Below are 22705 nucleotides of genomic sequence, written 5' to 3'. Positions count from 1 at the left end.
CCCAGATATCAGAAGTCATATCCAGTTCAACCAGCCAATGACCAGCTGTAGTCTCAATCTTTTTTAAAAAACCAAAACAGAAACAAAATCATCTTAATGACAGCAGGGATGGGGTGGAGGTGGGCTTGGAGTTTTATAATCCTTCTATTCACTTCAGGGTGGTTCTAATTACGTTGTTAATCAGTGTGCTCCATAGGCAAAATTGGAGGTTCTCCTGTGACTTAGTTCTTTCTAATTAGAAGTTAGCAGTAATTGGTTAGTGGCCTTGTGGTTAAACCACCAAATTCCAGTGGGGTACAGGGAATTCCTTCAGGTCCTGGAGGGTGATTGGGGTGGGTAATGATGAGTGGTTTTAGCACACCTTGGCTTTCCTGGGTCAGATGATGGGGGCAGACAGGATCCAGCATGACTACTGTGGAGTGGTGGCAATCTCTGATCCCTGTTTTATATTTCCCTTAATAATTAGTGGGAGTGTTAAGCATGTGGTAGCTGATGTCACTCAGATCTGCTGGATGGCGAAGGGTCAGACTGGCAAGTGGGTTTTGAGGGTCTTTGGGTCAGAAAATCAGAAAGCTCTTGTAGTAGAATAAAAGATGTTATAAATAACAGCCTGTAAATGGTCAATGTCTCTTGAACACAGAGATGGCATTGTTCCATGCTGGGAGACCAGCAATGGCTATCCCCTCTCCCAGCAAACAGAGCAGTGCTTGGCCCCAGGCAGGGAAGGAGCAGTCTAGTGACCCTGGGGACTAGAAAGGAGCTTTGGTTTCACTCCTATTCAGCCTAACATCCATTGCCTTGCACCAAGGCAAGTGCAGGCTTGTAAGGTCCGTAGCAGCCACACATGCAAAGATGCTGAAAGGCACAAAATAAGTGTGCCTTCTTTTAATTTAAAAAAAAAAAAAAAAAAAAAAAAAAAGTAAAATTAGGTTGTATCCTACACCTAGATGTGAAACCCCATGTTCTTGTGTCAGGAGCATGGAAGCTACTCAGATATTCCTGCTGCTAGAGCTGGATGCAGTTCAGCTGTGGAATTTGAAGGACCTTATGCTGGGATCACAGTCATGTCACAGGGCTATGTGTTTTGTTCTAGCTAAAGTAAATGTGACAAGCCCTTGATCTGATTTCTTAAAGCAGAGTGGGTTGGTTTTGTTCCTTCTCTGAGCATTCAGGCTGCCACATCTGCATTGCATGTTTCCTTCAGGTTTGTTTTCACCACTTGGCTGACATTATAGAAACTCAGCTGTCACAAGACAGCCTCTCTGTGTTAACAGTAACTAAGGTGTCATCTTTGAAAAAACCCTCTTACTGAAAACAAGAACCTTCCCTTTGATGTTAATTTTGATATGCTGTGGGGATATGCTATTAGAGGGGGAAAAATAATCTTGTTGCAGGAACCGCAAGCAGTTTCACAGGGAAGTTGCCCTGACTTTGACTCTGCTTGAATGATGTAGAAACCCATCTTATTTTCCAGACTGGGACTTCCTGGACTTCAGGGCCAACCTTTTCAGTGTCTGTTCATGTACTGGAGCTGGTAGACGTGATCATAACTAGTGCTTGATGAAAAGGGACTCAGCAAGCAAGTCTTTGTGTTTTGCAGCATCTTAGTATCTGATTGAGGCTTAGGTTGTCTCATCTTCTGTGTTGTGAAATGTCAGCAGGAGGAGCAGGGTTGTGTACCTATCCAGGGCACTCATCCCAAAGCAGCCACCTGTCAGTGGGCAGGAAAGCAGCTTTTTCAGACCCTTGGCATGAGCTATCGCCAGAGAGCAGTAGGTTCAGCTTTTTGTTCCCCACCTGCAGCCTGTGTGCATCCTTGCATGCTGCTGGTTGCAGTCTGGGTCTTGTGATTGTCACAGATTATATGAAATAAGGCTGAAAAAAAAGAGGGAGACCTTTTACAGTTCCTTGGTTAGAATGGCCTGGCTAGGAACTGAAATAATTTCTGGCATAACCTGTTTTAGGATGAGCAACAAATAGGATTATCTTAAGTAATGCCCTGGGGCTCCCTGTGCTCATCATTGCCTTAGATCTGTCTCCATCTCTCATCTGGACACATTTTGTAACAATCTGATTTAATTTCAGTAGCAAGATCAGCAAAAAGTGACACCCAGCACAATCCTTCATATGGGTGGGGTTAGAATGATGCAATGGCACTTTTTTCTGGCTGAACTTCCACAAGGGAAAGGGTACAAAAATAAAGGATGATATTGTTTTGCAGAGTTAAGGTATGTCAAACCTTCAAAGAAGTGCTAAACTGTGTTATCCAGGGTTCAGCACAGGGAGGCTCAGATGGTCTGTCTCTTCTTCACTGCTGATTTGAACCCAAGTTTAAACACCAGCCTGACTCTGCTTGGGAAGGTTAGGAAATGGCTGGAGCCATGTAAGAATCCACACAGTTCAGGCAGCATAGTTTTGCAGATAAAAAAGGCTGTGCTGTGTGCACTGCAACAACAGGATAATTTATTCATTGTAGCCCTGAAATGGATTTCAGCCAGAAGCATCAGTCATAGGAGGAGGATATGACCTCTGCATCATTTACAAGCTGCATCTTATTGCTGGCTATGTGGGATGGGACCTTTAGAGAGGGATGTCTTTGCTCGTAGATGTCTGGTTTTCAGGCAAAGCCTGCCTTTGTGCAGGGGGGAAGCCTTGTCTCTGCTAAGGTCACGGGAGTGCAGGGCGCTTAATCCAGTGCATGCCAGCAAAGCGGTTTAGGATGAATTGGGGATCTGTATGGACTGACACAGACCCCTGAGAGCAAACAGTCTGCTAATGCCAGGGAGAGCCAGCAGACATTTGTCATGCCAGAGCTGGCTCAAGTCGGATGTCCTGCCTCAAATGCCATGAGAAGGAAAAGGGGCTGTGTCTGGGAGCTGCAGGGTGGCTTCACCTGCTTCCCCCCCCATTTTGGAAAGGCAGGTAGCATTTTCCTTTCCTCCAAAGGTAGCCTGGGGAATAACTGTAAATGCCTGCCCATGGCTCACCAGCTTTAGGATTTAAATTTGCCATTGCTTTGCTGGCACCCCATCAGGAATAGCTGCATAGGCTCCAGCTGCAGGTACAACAGCTGAGTTGGGAGCAATCATAACTGTTTAGAAAGAAAGCCATACGTGCTGATGTCCACTCTGCCAAAGGTCCTGCACAGCCACATCATCTGTCAGCAGACTTCGTGGTACTAAAAGGAAATCCTCCACTCCAGGTGAGGATTTACACAGCTCAGTTCCCCTGGTGCTCCACTGGTAGAGGATGTGAAAAAGTCCTTTGTCTTCAGAAAGATCACTCTTTGAGCCCTAGACGAATTGAGGAAGGAGGGCTGCCCCCACTTTAGTGTGTTGGAGACATATGATGGACATACGGAAAAGCTTGAAAGAGATATCACCATGCATACCCAAAATTTGGGTGTTGCTCCTGCAGTCTTTTCCTGGTGATCCATACACATGGCTGAAAAGTTAACAGTGACAGACTCCAAAGAGTGAAGGTGAACTGCAATGTGTATATTCTGCTTCAAAAACCAATCCACCAATCCCAAATCCTTTTTAACTTCACTGTCTTTACTACTGCAAAAAGATGTTCTGTCTTTAAAGGCAGTGACTCCATCCCTCTTATTCAAGACCTGGAACAATTGGTTGGGTACTTCTCAGAGAAGATTGCTGATGCAGGAGGATGGAGCTCAAGTCTGTGCTTCCATAGTCTCCCCAATCCAATCTAATGCAAAGAAAATTTGTGGGCAGGGGAGAGATAGCAATGGGGTGATGATGGCCTCTGTGCCATGAGCTTTATATGTTAAAGCCTAGAGAGGGAAGATGATCCCATGGCAAAACCTGGAGCAAGTTTTAGACTGTGTGGTTTCAGTCCTTGGCTGAAACAGCCTTTCTAGTGTCTTGAATTATTGCTTTGACCACCAGCATATCCCTTTGTGAAGCAGAATGGTGTCTGTTCTTCTTGCCTGTGCAAGTCTGGTAGCATGGGACATGATCTAGGTGCTCTCTTGCCATCTGTAAGGGTTGAATGGTCCATAAGAGACCAAAGAGAGTGACTGTGAGGGTTCTTTTTGTATGTCATGTGGTACAAGAATTATCATCACATGCTGCCTTACCTCTGTCTTTTCATCCCATCATAAATACTGCTTGTATGGTAACTTCCCTGTTTTCCTTCAAGTTTCACAATGAGGAAAAGTTGCTCATTTTTTTCTGGGTGACTCACAGCTCTGAGGTTTTATCACTTTCATGTCTGGAGGTGGTGGGAGGAGGAAAGCCGTTGGATAAATAACAGGAAGGCATTTCATTTCAGTTTGTTTTGTACCTCCCCTGTTCCTTTAGCACTTGTGCAAAGAAAATCATTAGAGACATTTACTATATGCCACTAAGGGTTGCATTCATTAAAGTATAACAATACCAGCTCTGGAAATTCAAAACAAAATTATTTCCTTCCCACAGACCTGAATGTCATCGTATGCCTTGGCAGCTGCCAGTCAGTCTCTCGTAATCCATTAGAAATAAGAAATCTTTTCTGAATTAGTGTTTTTGTCAGAACTGGCACATATTCTAGTTTCTTGATTCCACCTCAGCTTTTGCTTCATAAAAGCATGAGTGCTTGCAGTAGCCAGGCTTTTCTGGGTAGCTACTGCTTTGGGGATGTGGTTCATCTAATCCTGCTGCTTTGTGTCTCTTGATGCATTGCACTTCTTTCATCCTGATTTAATGAATCTTGGGAAATGGGTCTTTCATCTGTGGGGATGAATCTGTCCCACATGCTGTGAAGGTTTGCTGTCCTTAAAAGCACCTCCTTACGTAAGCCTTTGGGTGTGCAGATGGCGAATTAGTGATGTCCCACTCGAAATGCAGGATGTTTTTGAACAGGATAGTGGCTTTCCATGGGCATGTCTTGCTGGTGAGGTTGCTTTTAGGGACAGCTTTTATTTGGTGCATACAGAGGGAAGGCAGGATTTGGTTTAGGATTTCTGCAGGATTTGGTCCTGGCTAAGCACTGGACCTTCACAGCTGGTGCTAAGCAAGGCTTGGGACACAGCAAACACTTGGGAAGTTCTGAGGATGGCATTTTAAATGTTATATATCCATTAAACTTCCAGGATCAAGATTTATTACAGACACTTTCTCTGTCAGCAGAAATACTGAAATATTTATTGTAATGGAGTGGAAAAGCATTCTCATAAACATCTGGCTCTCCTGGTCCTACAGAGTGATCTTGGCATTTACTACAGAATTTTTTTATGTACGTTTTTTTGACAAGGATAATGGCGTTCTTTGCTGTCCTCTAGCCTGTCTGCTTGAAACCCACCTCCTGTCTTACTTCCTGGTCTTGTAACTCTTTGGGACAAGGGGCACCATTTCTGGGTTTTGCCCTCAGTAGACATAATGCTGCCATGATGACAGTAAGGAAATGAGGAGTGTCAGTTTGTGCTCATGGAGGCAGTGAGCCAGCACAGTGCCATGGTTAAGGTCTTTATGTCCTTGTGAGAGGCTGATCTTAAAAAGTCAGGTTGGAAATAAAAGAGCTGGTGGTGCAAGGTGGGTCTGAAAGGAAAGGTAAGAGAAGCAGGTGTTCAGCTGGATGTGGCAATGGCAATGTGGCAGGCCCACATGCAGAAAACCTTCTACTAGGATCATGTGCTTCCCTGGGGATTGCAGTCCTTCTCTTATATCAGCCTGAATTGCATGAAGCAGAACACCCTATGGAAAAAGAAGAGGGATTTTGAAGGTGGTTGGATGCAGTTGTACCAGGCAGTAACAGTAGCTCCAGCTGATTGCCTGATCAGGCACTGCCCTTCTCAGCTCCAAGCTCATTTCCATGACTGGAAATCTGGAATCTCTGTCCCCTCCCAAGAAATTGCCTGATTCTGAGGGAGCACCATGAGGCAACATAAATGCCCTCCATGGCTGGAGTTAGGGCATGTGTCACAGGTCCTTCAGTGTACCCAAGGGTACTCAGGAATCTGAGTGCTGCAGTGGGCTTTGTAGTACAGCTGCAAGGCATTTCACAGGTGGGATGAATGAAAGGAAGGAAGGTATTCAGAAAACAATATTTTTCTTTCTTATGAAGCTTTTTCTTTTAATGGAAGCAGTCAGCAATGGAAAAAAAAGCTTTCCCCCACCCCGTTTTCTATTGAAATTTAATGGGGGCTTTGTGACAAGAAAAAGGGAAGAAGCATGTGGGAGATGAAGTGAACGAAGACCTGTCTCCTATGAAGACAGGTTGAGTTGTTCAGCCTGAAGAAGAGAAAGCTTTGAGGAGACCTCAGTGGTCTTCCAGTACTTAAAGAGGGCTTATAAAAACAAGGGAGAATGACTTTTTATACAGGCAGATAGTGATAGGACCAGAGACTACAGTTTTAAACGAAAAGAGGGAAGGTTTAGATTACATGTAAGGAAGAAATTCTTTACTGTGAGGGTGCTGAGGCCCTGGCACAGGTTGTCCAGAGAAACTGTGGATGCCCCATCCCTGGAAATGTTCAAGGCCAGGTTGGATGGGATTATGAGTAGTCTGATGTAGTGAAAGGTGTCCCTGCACATGGTAAGGATGTTAGCACTAGATGATCTGTAAGGTCCCTTTCAACCAAACTGTTCTATGATTCTGGGGTTCTATGATTTTGACTGAGTAGCTGTCTTTGATGGATGCAGGTACTCAGCTCATCCATCTGATTGGAAATGCCCTCTCTGTGCCACAAAGAGAGGAAGTGATTGCATGGGGTGTCTGCTTAGATGGCTGATTATCTGCAGCAGCAAACCATGGAGAAAATGTGTTTGCCACCAGCAGGACCCAGCTAACCTTGCATGTGTTTTCCTCCCTGCAGATGTGCCGGCGTGTGTATAAAGGGATCCCGCTTCAGGTGCGAGGCCAGGTCTGGTCACTTCTGCTGGATGTCGAGAAGATGAAGAAAGAGAATGAAGGAAAGTATGAGGTATGGGCTCTACCTAGCAAAGACAGCAGGAGCAAGGTGATAGGGAGGTTAGATTGGTTGATGAAGCTGGTTCGGTAAGGACTGAAAACGCAAAGGGTATCAGCTATTTGTCCTTGGGTTTATATTAAGCTGGGGTCTTTTAGCATGTTAGCTGGCTGCTTTCTGTAATACGCTGCATCCATTTATTCTGCTGGAAGTTGGGAGCAAAGCTGCTATCAATGTTACTGCATCTTTAGAGAAAGATGCAGGGAAGAGTGAGGGGAAGCTTTCCATAGGCAGCATGTGGAAGCTTTTGGTGGATAATTAACTTATTTTCCAAGCCTGTGTTATGGTTTATCTTGCATCTTGAACCAGGGCAAGGATCAGGGTGTTGTGGAAACAATTATTTTTCAGAGGCAGGAGGCTGAGTGCTGCTTCCAACAGGTGTTTCTAAAAATCCCTGCCTATTAAGTGGGATGATGCTAACACTCATTATAGTCAGTCAAGCGTGGATGTTACTGGTGAGGTGCTGCAGGGATTGAGGCACACGCAGGGGCTGGGGGAAGGCGGGCTCACCGCAGTAAGCACAGATAGGGAAGCTCTCCCAGCATGTGGATTAAAATTGTGCTCCCTCCCTCAAAGCTGTGCTTCGCAGGCAGGGAAGCATTCCAAACAAATGAAAGTCACAAGGAGTTTATCTGTGCTCCAAAGGAGTCTGTGATAAACAGGAGCTTCAGGGCTAATAGGCTTTGCTGGATGCAAACCCTCTACAAGATCATCTTAATCTACCTCTTCTTTGGTGCTGCCTGCTGCCAGTAATTAGCTCTCCCCTAACTTCCTCCAGGAGAGGCTCAGTGCAGATCCTGGATGAGTAGTTTTGCTTTCAAGAAGAGACTAAGCCTCAGCCTCAGACTTGTGTCCTGGAGGGACTGGTTCCAAGGCCACCCTGTTTCCCCCTGGGGCATAACCTATGGCACAAAACCCTGAAGGCTACCATGGGACATACCACACTTGTTTGTGATGTAGGTGTGATGCTCTGCTTCCCTGGGGATTGTTAGCTGCAGCCAGAGGGCTCGAGGGGAGCTTGAGAAGGCAGCAGGAGAAACAATGGCCATGGGGCAGAGCAGAGGCATCCCGGCTTTTCCCCACTGCTTTGTACAAGGTCTTTGAGATGGGACTTCAAGCTTTCCAGCCTCTGCTCTGCCATCAGCTTGCAGGACTCACAGCGCTCATGAGTTCAACAGAGCATCTGTGGAGCTCCCAGGTTATTTACACTAGGGAAAAAGGGAGAATAACCCATCCCGTGTTTCCTTTTTAATATCTCCAGAATTAGTAAAGCCTCCTAGGTGCATGGAGGTGACAAAGTGCTGTGTGGCCTACCTGCTATTCATGTGCAATGATGAAAAAATACCCAAAGTAGGGTATTTACAGTCTTTGGGGAGATGTCTGTGTTCTTCTGGCAGGGAAAACAAGAGGGCCTTTAGCAGGAAAATTTGAACTGAAGTGACCCAGTGCACATGAATAGTCATGAATATTCTCTCAGGTAGTCTGCCTGCTTTATAGAGGGCAAGGAGCCACAGGATACAGAGACCTCAGTATTTACAGCAGGGAAATGATGCTGTTCATCAGATCTTAATTCCATCATCACTTTTATCCTCACTTGTCCTGTGCAGGCAATAATTCAGAATAGCCCCTGTACTGTATGCTCCTCCATACAGCTGCTTTCAAGGTTGGAGTTAATATTCCCAAGATGCTGTGATCGTCCTAGGTGTTGGCTGTGCTGGACACATGTGGGTGCTGATGACCTCCTGATGTTCCCCAGAGCTGATATGGCCACCTTGGGAGGTCAGCAGCAGCCTGGAGGTGCCTGGTGTCAGGCTGACAAGCATTCATAGGATGGCAGCTGCTGGAGCAGATGATAAGTATCTGTGCATATGTTCTATTTTCTGTCTCCTCTGTGAGCCAGGAGGGGTTCTGACCCTGGACTCAAGGCAAGTTGGGCTTGCTGCTCATCTCTGGTGCCTCCAACCTGCTGGTGAATCTCAGTGTGCCTGAAGACAGTCACAAAATGTATTTTTTTCATGCAATTTACCCTGGAGACATTAAAGGAGGAGGGCATGATGACTGGTGGTATCTAAAGGCTGTGATATGAGATGCTTAGCTATAGCATACTGGTCCCGGTCTGCAGTACAGAGCTGAACTGTGGGACTGCACTGCAAATGGGACTGCAGTGAGATTTGTCCATGGAGTATCTTCATCTTGGGGCTGTGAGGGCACAATTGGTTGAGGTGGTCTTAAACTTCCATTTGAATTTCCATTTTTTTTGCAGGGGACTTCAGTCCTTTTTCTCTATGATGCTGCCTTAAATGATTAGCCAGCCTGAGGGGAACATGGGGATTCTTGGCTTTGAGTTTAGCTTCTGTTTTGGACTCTGTTTCTTAAAATTTGTACCAGTCCAAGGGAATATTCCAGGACTGCTTTTCTGGTGGAAACTCCTTAAATCAAAGACGATTCTCTTCTGCAGGGAAAGTAGTAGTTGGAGATCACAGAATCTGTCATGACAGTTTGGACTTTATTATGACTGAGCCTCTGAAAAGCTGAGAGTGCTGTGTACATCTGTGTATTAGTTCCTTAAGGATCAACAGAGCTTTCAATACTTTATGACAGCCAGCCAGGCCAAGAAATCAAAATAGATCAGAGTGGAATTGAATTGTAAAGGTTTTAGATTCTGAAAACTCAGTATCTGCATTGGAAGATGGGTGAAGGCTGGGTTAGCAGCTGCTGCTATCTTAGTGTGTTGTGTCATACTCTTCTCCCTGGGCCAGTGGCACAGACAAGGGGTCAGGGTCTCACCTCCAGGCTGCAGTTCATTGCTCACTGTAGGACATCAAAGTCCCCTGCTCTGCATAGCTCTGTGCAGCTCTCAAGCTGCCCCTCCTGCTCCAGGAATCCTGCCTTCTCACTGTGTGGAGAGAGGTATAGGCTGAGATGGTCTCTGATTCCTGCCTCTTGTCTGCCCCTGTCCCTTCCAGCAAATGAAAGAACAAGCGAAGAGTTTTTCATCGGAAATCAAGCAGATAGATTTGGATGTTAACCGCACCTTCCGAAACCACATAATGTTTCGGGATCGCTACGGTGTGAAGTGAGTATGGAAGGCTTCTGTGGCTTATATGGGCAGTAGTTCCAGTGCATATGTGAGGGATGAGCTGGATGGGGTAGCCAGCAGTCCCTTGGCTGGTCTTCTTTGCCTTCTTCTCAAACCATCACCACACAGTGTGACCCACAGGTGCTGGGCTGCTGATTCTCTCTTCAGAGAGATCCACACTGGAGCAGGCTCAGCCCCAGTTCTTAAGCCAAGCAACAGCCTGTTGCAGTGCCTTATCCCCCAAGGGTCACAGTTGCAGAAGACTTGGTTTGGGTTGGCTGGGATGATGGGGTGGGCCCATCAGGATCTGGGAGGGATGGGGTTGGAAGGGTTTGACAAAATCCCCAGGTTTGTCACTGGGATAAGTCACACCTGACTGCCCTACACAGTTTCCAAGGAATGAGCTTTCCGGTTCTGTCAGTCCTGCTCCTTGCAAAAGTACCAGCTGGCTGGGTGTTTTCATAATCTTTGCTCTCTGTGTTTATGCACTGATGTGCTCATGAAGCTGGAGACCTCATGCTCAGGTGTTTTAATATCCTGCTTTCTCCCCAGGCAACAGGCGCTCTTCCATGTCCTGTCAGCATACTCGGTTTATAACACTGTAAGTAGTAAGTTCAGTTAACATGAAGAGCATTGTGCTTTATATATATATATATATATGTATATGAAGATTTAAAGAAAAGCTTTATATAGTGTGTGTTTGTGTAGACATATATTTTCATGTATATATATATGTAATAAACTTATTTAGCCAGTGGTAATTCCAATTTTAAATCCTAATAGTGGGTTGTATAGAGAGCTGCAAGGCTCTGGGGCAGCACAAGAATCTTTCCACAGTTGTTTCATCCCCTTGTTCATTTTGTCACCTGGTAAATGACATCTGGCAGATTTAGTTTGGGCAAGTGTCAGCAAAGAACAAGGGATTTCCCTTCTGCTTTTCAGCAACACTAGGCTTCTGGCAGTCTGTCATGCTTCTGACTTCTTGCCTCACACCAAATGGCATCCTTGTTGAAAACAATTATTTACTACAGCAAACCAGTCATTTTTAACTGAAGGACATAGGCAGAATAAGCAGAAATTAGCAGCTGAACCTACTGTCTCCACCTCCAGAAGGGAACAGTTATCCCAGAAGATGCTCAGGGGGTTAGTTAAGGAGCCTCCCTCATGCCAGATAAATGCTTACCAGATTTATTTACTGTTTATTAATTACTTCTGTGCTCATATGGCTGAAGGAATCCGAAACAGCATTGGAGCCACATGCTGTTTGTCATTCCAAAGATAGATTGGACATAAGGAAGACATTTTTTACAGTGAGTGTGGTGAGGCATGGAAATAATTGCTCAGAGAAGTTGTGGATGCCTTATCCTGGAAGTGTTCCAAGTCTGTTTGGATGGGGCTTTGAGCAACCTGGTCTGGTGGAAACTGTCCCTTCCCATGGCAGGAGGATTGGATGAAATGATCTTCAAAGGTCCTTTTCCAACCCAAACTACTCCATGAGTCATTGGCATGGTAGATTCTGTAGATATATGGGAGCTGTGAATTTGGACGTAAACGGTAAACACTTTGAAATGGGACGGATCTTGGAAGAAGAGAGGGACATACAGGCAGCTTTAGCACTGTGGTAGGCTCTGCCAACATGGCAGCATGTTTGCCCCTCTTGACTATTGCAGGAAGTGAGCTACTGCCAAGGGATGAGCCAGATTGCAGCCATCCTCCTGATGTACTTGAACGAAGAGGATGCGTTCTGGGCATTGGCACAGCTGCTTACCAACCAGCGCCACGCCATGCATGGTAAGGCTGGGCTGGGGGTGGGAGGTGTTTGGCAAAGGAAGGGAAGATTGTTCAGGTTGGTCAGTAGAGCCTTGCTTCTTCTCACATATTTGTTTAATTAAAGTGGGTCAGGCTTAACTACTTGTGCAGCCTGACTAGGGAGCTGAACTTCACTCTTGGAGGCAGACAAGATCTTATTAAAAAAATGAGTTTTATCCACCTGAGCTTTAGCACTCAGTAATCAACACTTTCACAGAAGTGCTGTCCTCCCTCCAGGGTACCTTGCCCTTGGCAATCAATTAGCTCAAGGTTATGAGCTTATAAGAAGTCTCACAGAAGTACATCCAAGAATATCCACAATAAATGTGGATGTAATCCCACTAAATGTGTGATGTATTGTTTTACTTTGAACACATTAAAGATCCTTTCATCTTACTTGTGGTTAGCAGTAATCTATGCATAGAGGGTTATTTCATGGGCAGAGAGCTAAACCTTATGGCTTGATAACTTTGGACAGTCTTAAATGTGTGTTCCACTAGATTACAGGGCACAAACTTGTGGTGTTCAAACATCTTCAGCATTTCTCTGAGCCTTGGTAAGCACTCTGAGGTGTGTTTGGAGAGCTCTTGGCCAAGCCAAGTTGAAGGCAGGCAGGCAGTGGGAGCTGTGTGGGCCTGCTCCATGGGGCTGGGTGAGAGGGACCAGCTGGGCTGCTTCTGAGGGTCCTGTTGCTCAGATGGGATGAGGAGTGACCTCTGGAAAGGAAGGTGAAAAGGAGGTAGCTGGGCACCCTGTGGTTCAGCCAACTTCAACAGGTGATGCAAGAGATGAGTTTATAGAAAATTAGGCTATCCATGTCACTGCTGCAGAGCTTTCCTGATTTTTTTTTATTTCTCTTGTCTTCTCTTGTTAAGGTTTTTTCATTCCTGGATTCCCGAAGCTGCAGAGGTTTCAAGCCCATCATGAGCAAATTTTAAACAAACTGTTCCCCAAACTGAAGAAGCACATGGTATCTCTTTACTATCAGTCTTCCTATAATAATGCCACATTTTAATGGTTAAGCAGTTAATACAGTGTTCTGCCACACAGATACACAGCTGAACGTATTTCTAACCATATAGGACTGCTTCAGCTGCAGAGGCAGGCATTTGTTAAATGGGCTGCCCAAATCTTGCTGAGGTGAATGGCAATCATTTGCTTGCTGGTCATCATTAGTGGAGGGACTGCTAAAATTTAAAGGCTTCCCTGGGAGAGCCAGGCAGGAAGGCTTACAGAGCCTGAAACAGGAGGAGCAGCAGTGAGGCTGGGTTGTGTTCTTAAACCAGCTGCAAGGCCCAAAGGCTGATGCTGGTCTCTCTGGAGTCTTATTTCAGTAATTATTAGCTCCAAGTGCTTTGCTGTTGTTTTATGTCAGGAGACACATAAGATTTGCTGGGTGTTTTGTTGCTTGGGCATGTCCAGTTGCTCTTCTGTCTAACAAATGGTACAGGCCCACTTGGTGGCTGCAGGAGCATCTGCAGGGCACACTGACACCAGTCTAATGTCCAGCCACTGTTTTGCAGCACCTGCTATCTCACTTTTTTTTTCCCTCATCCCTCTTTGCATTTGGTGTAGACAGTTGGTGTTCAGTGGCAGACTCCTAAAGTTTTCTTATACTCCCAAGAGGTTTTGTGTCCCCCATCTCCAGCAAAAGGTGTTTGTATTACCATCATGTGCAACAGCTCTTGCTTTATGCTGCAAATGGCTGTAAAAGTGAAACAGAGCCATGTTAGGTTTTCACTTATACTCATAGGCAGGGGAGGGGATGGGAATAACTCAGAAAGCTGCTCATTCCTCCTTCTCCAAGCTTGCAGGTACACAGCACCAGCTAAAAGCACAGGCTGGAGCTGGCTGTTGATCTCATGGGCTTCTTACTTTTCCCATCCCCATTGCTTTGCTGGCTTTGCAGCAGAGGTCATGTCAGCTCTGCACACATCCCAGCACTGGGCACCAGATGGAGAAGTGTTAGACCAAGGTGGTGATGGGGAAGTTTTAGCCTGTCAGGCTGTCCTGCTCCTGCAGCAGCCGTGCCATGTAAATGAGGTGGTACTTCCAAAGTTAGCTTGACTGTGCACTGAGAGGCTTGCATGGGAATTGCTCTGGATACAAAAATGGTAGTCTGCAAGGAGTGAGTGGTTTGGGTTCCTGGGAGTTTTTTATAAATCCCTGGTGTAGGTATTAGGCCATAAAAGCTTCTCCCAGAAATTCCTCTCCAATGCTATGGCTGAAGTCTGGCTACATTGAGGATCAGGTTCAATGGATGCCTTGGGCAAAGGACCAGAGCAGGGCTTCAACACTGGTGCTTAGAGCAGGGGCTTTGCTGGGAGATGGAAGATGAACCACAGCCACATCCTGCATCCAGACCTCAGAATAAGTAAACCAACCAACCTCCCACAAAGCCAGTTACTAGCCTGGTGAAATGCCTGTCTCTATTTGCTGTCTTCCCCCAGGACAAGGAGCAGATGACTACGGGGATTTACACAACCAAGTGGTTCCTGCAGTGTTTCATTGACCGGGTGAGGATGCTCTGGGGGTTTTTTGCTGCTCTGCTGTTTGCATGCATGGTTAATCTGCCTGTGATTTTTTGTAAATATCATGCTTTGAAGAAGATGTTAATATTTTATAAGGTGGGATATTATGCACACTCTCTTAAGGCAAAAAAATTAATAAGGGAGAAGCTAAAAATAACTGCATGTCAATGATGACAAGCCAAATCCTGCTGCTTCATCACAAGCAGTTGTGGGGAGATAGCTCAGCATGAGCAGTATAAACTTCAGAGTTGGGAAAGATCTTTCTCTTGCCCATTGGCACTGCTGCAAAGGCAATTAGCCTCACTTTGGCTCTGGAAACAACATAGAAAGAAGAAGAGCTGGGGGCATAAACCTCAACAAATAGCAGTGCAGCAGCTGCAGGCAAAGGAGCAGATTGGGACTAGAAACATGTGAAAGCGTAAGAAAATTACCCTGATTTGTCCAGAGCTAATTTGCTAGTCCAGAGCCAAGACTACTTTGTTTTTAGGGTCAGCATTGTGCTTACTGGACTTGAATGCAATGTCCAGACTTGCTAATATTTAAGACATCTGTGTGCTCCAGTTTCAATTTTCTGCTGTCTTGTCTTCTATAAAACAGTGGACAGCCCCTTCCCCTCAAGAGGGAGCTCACTGCTTTTGCCACTAAAAGCTGTTTAAAATGCAAAATCCCTTTAACTGCTGTAGCATGGCTTAAGAGCTGCAATGGTCCAGTTGTGCCAAACTGTGGAGAGTCACTGCAGTATCCTAAATTTGAACCTAAACATCTCAGCAGGATTAGTATTAATTTCTGTGTTGGTGAGGTGCCTTAGATCTTTGCTGGGAGGTATGGGCTGCTCCATCACTTTGGGTATCAGTCCTGTTTGTCAGATTGCATCTGGATGCAAATGAAAACCTCTTGCAGAGGTGTTTTCAGCAGGCAGAAATAAGCCTGTATGTAAGAAATACCTCTTCTTTGGACACCAGATGAATGATTTTTTGAATGCTTACTGATGCATCATTGGGCTTTCAGACCTATCCCATAAACAGCCCTTCTGGGAAATCTGGATGAATACAGGAGTTGTTTTTTGTGCTCACAAGGCTGAAAGATAATGGTATTCCCTCTAGGGTAGAGGAATCCACATGCTAGTATGCCTGGGAGGGAAGTTTGTCTTTTTTCTGTGTTCATGGATGGGTTTTAAGTATTTCCCCGGCCACCCAAGTTCATTAGCTTTAAGGCAAAATCGTAGATGGTAAAAGATGTTTTTGTGTCTTAAATGAATTCCTGACTTGCAAAGCGTAGCCCTGTTGTGTGTTTTGGTGCAAGGTGATGCAGTGATGGCAGCAGCCTCTGTTTCATCATCCCATTTGTGATTTGTTTGTGTGTTTAAAACAGACTCCATTCACTCTGACCTTGCGGCTGTGGGATATCTACATCCTGGAAGGGGAGCGGGTGCTGACGGCCATGGCTTACACCATCCTCAAACTGCACAAAAGTAAGATCCCACCTGACTGCATCCCCTAGGGCTGTGGTGGCACTGTGCTGGGCCACCCTTGTGATGCTGACCTGAAAAGCCTTGCTGGCCCCTTCCAGCCTCTTGGTGCCCTGCACTGGCTGCAAAAGGCACAGTCCAGGAGAGGAAATGACATGCCACAAGGGTTAACTTGCTGTGCTCAGCACACAGAAACCACACCTGAAGTGCTCCCAGCTGTGACTTCCTAAGTACTATGCCTCACAAATTGCTTTTAGGGGTAATACAGACAGCAGCCCATCTGTCAGCAGAACTTTGTGGTGGCTCAACTTAAAAGTCTGTAGAGAGACAAGTAAATCCATTAATATAATTCTAAAATTATCAAAACCTGGTTTTCTTGCATAATATTAAGGCAGTGATGTTTCTACCTTGAGTTCTTTGTAACTTTGAACCCCTTTACTCCTATAAGTTGATAGCCTTGCTGTGTTACTCTTTTGGCTTTCATCTGGGGCAGGAGTGCATGATAAGAACATTCGGACCAGCAGAATTTAGGGGGCTGCCTCTGAAAACAGCCACCCTGTTTTTCCTTCAGTTAAATGAAGAACAGACTATCCAAAAATAATCTTGAAGTATCCTATTTGTCTGCAAACAGTGAGAAACTGGCAGGCAGATGTTTCAGTTTGGCTGTGAAATCTTGCTTCCCTGAGGAAGGTGTAGTGTGGGTTGGCATCTCTTCCAACAACCCATTCCTGTCTGTATCCACCCCTGTCTGCAATCTTTTAAGGTCCAGCACCTCTTCCTGCATCCCTGCCTGCTGGCTGGTGCAAGTTGGCATCCCTGGCTGGTGGTGGCAGCAGCTGTCGGCAATGGCTGTTCAGCCCGACGCTCAGGGCCTGTCACATGGAGCTTTTCCTCCTCCTAGAGGCATTGGTGAGAACTTCCAGAAGTGGCCCAAAACCTGCATCCTCCTCAGCACAGCTCCCAGCCCTGCCATTGTCCTGCCATTGAGAAGCTACTGCTCAGGTGGCATGGATATATATACATGTATTGATGACCCTGAGCAATAGTGGGAAGGTGGGAGAGAGGCAAAAGCGTTCAGGCTGTCTCACTTGTTGGGAACAGCAACAGAATCCCAGATACATCCCAGTATGGTGTAACCCCTGCTTGTGCTACCCTGAAATTTGTCTGTGCCACTGCCATTATTCCTTTCTCCCATCCCCCAGAGCGTTTGCTGAAGATGACACTGGAAGATTTACGTGAATTTCTGCAGGAGAAAATTGCTGCTTCCCTGCAGTACGAGGATGATGCTGTCATTGAGCAGCTGCAGGTGTCAATGACTGAACTGCGCAAGATGAAATTTGACCTGCCCCCACCAGGTGGGTAGAGGGGAAGGTGGGCACCCCAGCAGGGACCAGAGCATCCTGCTGGTGCAGCTGGGAGCCCGGGCAGCCTAGAGGAGCTGGCACCTGTTGTGTGGAAGCATCTGTCTTCCTCACATTCAGGGCATGCAAAAACAAACTAATGCACAGTTTGGGTTTTACTTTGTTTTCTCTGCTTCCAATGCAGGAAAGCCTGAGGAGTTTCCAAGGAAACCCCTGGGCCTGGAGCTCTCCCTCAACCCAGTAGCCATAAAGGAAAACGCAGCAGCCAATGGCCAGAACGGCCGGGTGGGTGAGCACACTCCAGACAGGGAGCCCCATCCCCACAGAGTTCCTGGCACACCAGGAGAAGTGACAGTGGTGGAAGCGAGGATTCCAACCTTCCAGGGTAGTGAAGCAGCTGAAGCAACGAACGTGCCTGTTTCGGGTGGGCGGCCACTGGATGAAGAGGGTCAGGTGGAGCGCGTCGTGGATAGGCAGCCATCATCTCTTCTGAAGGCAAGCGAGATGCAGGCCCAGCAACACCTCCTACCCACGGTCCTGCCTCCAGAGCAGCCTCTTCTTCCTCCTGGCTGTGTTGTGGTGGGCCATGGAGTCTCCCTCCATGCCCCAGATGAGTACAGCTCCTTAGATTCCTCTCTCCAAAACAGGCCGGCTCCTCCTGACTCCAGCACCGCTGAGCTTTCCGCAATGGACCGGGCAGTGTGGGAGCCAAATCCCACTGTCCTGCCAGCAGGAGAACAGGCATCTTCCCTGGGCAGAGACGCAGTGCTCCAAGCAGCCCCCCATCCTCTGCCAGCCGGCTGCCGGCGGCTGTCCTGCACATCGCAGAGCGATGGCTCCCCTGAGAGCGAGCACGGGGAGGAGGCTGCGGATGACAGGGACTGCAGGGCGGTGCTGCCGGACAAAACGGGCCTGAAGCGCTCAGCATCCAAAGCTGCATCCACAGGAGAGCTCCTCAGCCTGCAGCACAACGGGCTGGGCAGTACCACCGGCACCACGCGCTGGCCCGAGGCTTTGCTGCCTGCGCAGAGGCGGGCAGGGGGCAGTGTGCCCATCTTGTCCGGCAGAGAGCCGGAGGCAGCAGGGCCGGCTGAGGGCTGCCCCGCCCAGCGGGCACCGTCCCCTGTGGTGGAAGGGAACAGCCCCTACGTCGTTATCAAAACCACCACTCCCCTCCACCTGGCCCATGCGACAGAGCAGGACTTCTTGAACAGAAAGCAGGTGGCATTGCCTCTGACAGAGACTGGACATCCCCTGCCTACCACCTCCATGCTGCCACCTCTTACGCCAGACCCAGAGGAGGCAGAGGTCCAGAAAAGCCTCCAGAAACCATTAAATGCACTGAAAGCCCCAAGACCCCCATTGAGCCCCAAACCAAAATTACTGCCACAGGTTGCCAAATCCCACTCAGAGAACAGTTTCCTTTCAGGCTCTTCATCCCTGGCAAAGCTGCCCAAATCAGTGACATTCTAGACGGGATGGGGAAGTGCAAGTTAAGGGAGAAGAAGTGGCTTCTGGAAAAGCACCCTTGCCCCATCTACAGGATCCCCTTCTGTCAGCAGGGCTGTTGGGGTGACAGCACAGCACCATTGCACATCAAGCTGTGCTTTGGTACGAGCACCCAGTGAGGAGACAAAGCGGTGGCCACCAGCGCTAGGAGTCACCAGCAGATTGGATTTGCATGTTTCCTATGGACAAATTGGAAAATGCTTTCATTTTTTGTTCCTCAAAGCTCCCCAAGCTTCATCACTTGGGGGAAGAGGCAGGGCTGGTGAGTTTGTTGCTTGTTTTCTCCTGCTCCTGTCTGCTGTGGAAACCCATGACCAAGCAAGCAGGCACAAGGTGTTGGAGTCCGAAATGCTTTCTTTCAAATGCCCTATTGGTGCAGCCACAGCATTGCTTTCAAAGGCCTTTGTAGCAATAGATCTTTATTTCATTTCCCAGACCTGCAGTTGTAGGCAGCAGAATTTCCAGGCAGTGCTATGGCATCCTGGCAGGACACAGGCAGCCCGCTGCCCCCTCTATGCAATTCCACAAAACAGTGCCCAGCTGTATCTGGCTCCTGCTGCTGTGGTGGATGGTGTTCAGGAGGACAGATTTAACAGCTGCTGAGTCCCTGGGACCTCTCCTTGGTGTCACCCTGGGGGCTGCCAGCAGTGATTCTTTCCCAAGTTCTCAAGGTGACAAGGACAAGTGATGAAGGTGGATCCTGGTCTCGGGCTGAGTGCCCTTTCTGCTGGCCTTTCCTTCACAGGGCCAGTGCGGCGAGCGGGCTCGCTGCCTTTCTGTTCCCCAAACAGGAAAAGGGGCTGCTGGCTTGGGAAAACTGCCTGCACTACCAAGCTGCTGGAGGTGTGAGGGCATCTAATCATAGTGCCCCAGATAAGTCCACTTTTGCTTTGAGTAAGTTAAGTGTCAGAGTGGAAGGGGCCTAGGAATTGAGGAAGGGGGAGCACATTGCCCTGAACCTGATCTTAGCCCTTCTGATTGAGCCCACACAGGGGCTTCCTTGAGTAAGGAAACTTGGGCATGATGGGTGCCCACATGCCCCCTTGACCTTCACGCACCAAGTCCTAGAGGTCCATCTCCTCCCCATCCCAGGGTGCTGCTGCTGCACAGCCCAGGCCATTGGCTGGAGGTGTGCAGCGGTCTGGGGAGACACCTCATAGAAAGAGCTGGTCCAAAATTCTGGTTCCAGCATGTACTTAATCCCTAGAGATGAAGCGACTTCATCAGGAAAGGCAGATCATTGAAAAAGCAGGAAGTAGTCCAGATATGCTGGATTTGACTTTGCTGCCCAGAAGGGCTATCTGCAAGTGCTACCTTAGGTGGGACTGCAAGTGCGATTTCCATTCCTTCAACAGAGATCCTGGGCAAAAGCTCCTTTAAGTTCTAAGGAGACTTGGAATACTATTTTTTTATCTCACAGGCTGCTTCAATTACATAACCTGATCTAAAGCCTACCTGAAAGCCCAGCAGAAAACTTCCATTAAATTACTTTGTGGGTTCCAGGAGCTGGACTTTATGATCCTGGTGGATCCCTTCCAACTCAGCATATTCTATGGTTCTATGATTTATCAGGGTTTATTTTGCCTTGTGTACGTGTGATGGTTTATGTTTGCAGCAGGGAGTGTCAAAGGGAGCACTGGATCTTTGTTTGGATGTAGCCAGCCAGACCACAGCACCCTCAGCTTTCATTGGAACCCCAGCTCTGTCCCAGGCCCCATCTTCCACTGAGCCTCCAACCTTGCCCATCCTCTCCCTCTGCAGAGCAGGGATACCCCTATTAGCTACCTCGCAGGGTGTTGTGAGGAGTCAAGCATTGCTGTTTGAGGAAAAGTGCTCTTTGAATGTTCAGTATTTGTGTTTTGAGACACCACAGGTCCTTTCTAGGACAATGGTGCTTGAATTGTTTTTCATTTAGAGTATGTTTTCAGTAACTGTGCATAGTTAAACGTGTTTGTGTGCTAAAATGCCTGAGCAGTATTTCAGGACAGATATCCATTGCCTTTTGCTAGCAGCCCACTGGCCACAGGAGCTCACTGGGAAGCAACAAGAAGCATCTGAGAGCTGTTGGTCACATCTTGGCTTGGCTTCTGTAGCTTGGGCACTCTGTCCTCTCCTTGAAGCCCACATAAGATTCCTTCTAATGCATCTTGAGCATCACGCATGCAAGAGCTGAGACCTCTTTCCCCTTGTTTTAACCCATTTTTCCTCATTTTAGGCACAAAGCCTTTGCACATCACGTTGCTTGTGCACCTGGACTCCTCACACGGTGTGTCTGGGATGTTTTGCAGTATTAACATTTAGAAAGGTGGTTTGTTTTAATTTTGGAGAGCTGTCAAGTGCACTGTATTCATTGCATGGCATTTGGTTCATGTTCAACCTGAATTTTGACAGGACAAAGGGTGGGGGTTGTCCTTCCCTCCAAGCCCTAATGGGAATGAGCAGCAAGGTCCTCAGTCATCTTCAGGCCTGTGGAACCACCAGCCATGTGCATTGCTGTCCTTGGTGTGATGCTCTCACTTGAACACATCAATACATGATCCCTAAGGAAATGCCCACTCCTGTCTCCTCCTCTGCCTCTTGCTGCAGACAAAGCTGCAGCCGTGGTGGGTCTATGGCAGCGAGACCTGGCTCAGCCTCAGCTCTTTTGCTGAATTTTGGGAATAGGAAGGGAAAGAGAAGAATGAGGGTGGCAGCTCAGCAGGACAATTTACCTAATGCAAGCCACCTGCAGCCCTGCCCAGCCCCCTGCAACAGTCTCAACCCCTCAGCAAAAACTGCTCTTACTATGAGCAAAGGTGGGAAAGCAGCTCCCCCCATCCTTGCTCTTGCAGCCCTGAGACAACGCTGGCCTTGCTGCCTTCCATGTAAAGGTAAAGACCAATGCTGTGGATTTGGGTCTTTTAGGTTTAGTTTTTCTTTGTGTTGTTTGTTTGTGATAGAGCACTTTGAGTGGCTGCAGCACTGGCAGGCAGCAGGAGCCACAGGACCCAGCTCCAGCAGGGGCCAGAGGTTTCTTGGCCATGCACTTTGAGAGCCTGGCTACCATCTGCTTTCCTTTTTATTTGCTATTCTTGTTTACAGCATGGAACGCTTCTTCCATGACTCTTTCTAATGTATTGTAATTATTACTTTTAAGAAAAAAACATTTTTATGTCTGCTTTTTTGTTTGTTCAGTTTGTTTTTTTTAAAGGAAGGGGTTTTTTGGGGAAAAAAAGCCAGTCCTATTTACACTGATCCAAACTGTCCAGAGAGTTTGATGCTGTGTTTTACGTGGTTGTAATAATAATGGTTAAAGAAGTTTAGCAGAAATTCAGACTCTGTGAGGTTTCTTACAGGAACAGAAGCTGCACCAAGACTGGTTGCCTTCTCCTGATGACTTTTTAGCTTGGTCTACTGGGTATGCTTCAGCTACAACAGGTACATCCTGCTCCATCTTTGCTTTCCTCCCTAATTTTCTACAGTAATTAAATCCAGGCATCCCCAGCAGCAGTGGAAAGAAAAATGTTCCCTTCTACTTACCTCCATCCTCTCCTAGCTGAGCAAAGGACAGCGTCCCTTCTGACACATGGCTGCTGAACAGCAGCACTGCTGAAGCTTGTTTTTTGGCCAAGATTTTGTGTTTGGAGTTTGTTTTCCTGCCTGTAGGCAGTGTAGGGAGGGTTGGACGGGACAGGGAGCGGGTGGACACATCTCCTTGCACAGCAGGTGGGTGGGTGGGTGCGACTCACACTCATGAGTCAGGGCTGAGTCACGTTTACAGCAGTCACTGGGAGCCTAAGGTGGTGCTGCTGACAGCTGAAGATGCATTTTAAAAAGCTGTGAGTGAGCAGTACCTCTGACACACCCCAGATTTCATGGCCAGGGCTTCCTGGGTTTAGATGACCAGGGTGCTATTTCCTTTGAGGTGTTCAATATGAGCAGTGTTCTGGATCCCATGCTGCCACTTGGTGTTAAGCAGCATGTTTATGGTTAACACAGGGC

At 47.3% G+C, this 22705-nt stretch overlaps 1 protein-coding gene across 4 annotated transcripts in view; it reads left to right on the top strand.

Annotated features, from left to right (window-relative positions):
* The window catches only part of LOC107205557 (USP6 N-terminal-like protein), a 75978-nt gene extending 54093 nt beyond the window's left edge, over positions 1-21885 (top strand). For 3 of the 4 annotated variants that reach the window (XM_015630036.2, XM_015630037.2, XM_015630038.2), the window contains 9 exons: positions 6815-6922; positions 9934-10043; positions 10599-10647; positions 11717-11837; positions 12731-12825; positions 14306-14371; positions 15758-15857; positions 17057-17209; positions 17400-21885. In XM_015630036.2, the coding sequence (XP_015485522.1) occupies positions 6815-6922; positions 9934-10043; positions 10599-10647; positions 11717-11837; positions 12731-12825; positions 14306-14371; positions 15758-15857; positions 17057-17209; positions 17400-18688 (2091 nt within the window). In that variant the 3' untranslated portion in view covers positions 18689-21885. The remainder of the gene's footprint in view (positions 1-6814; positions 6923-9933; positions 10044-10598; positions 10648-11716; positions 11838-12730; positions 12826-14305; positions 14372-15757; positions 15858-17056; positions 17210-17399) is intronic. The other variant, XM_033515032.1, reaches the window with a different exon arrangement.
* The last annotated feature ends 820 nt before the right edge of the window (positions 21886-22705 follow it).

This window comes from Parus major, chromosome 5, assembly GCF_001522545.3.
Source record: "Parus major isolate Abel chromosome 5, Parus_major1.1, whole genome shotgun sequence".
Lineage (NCBI taxonomy): Eukaryota > Metazoa > Chordata > Aves > Passeriformes > Paridae > Parus > Parus major.
This window is presented reverse-complemented; position numbering and strand designations above follow the sequence as displayed.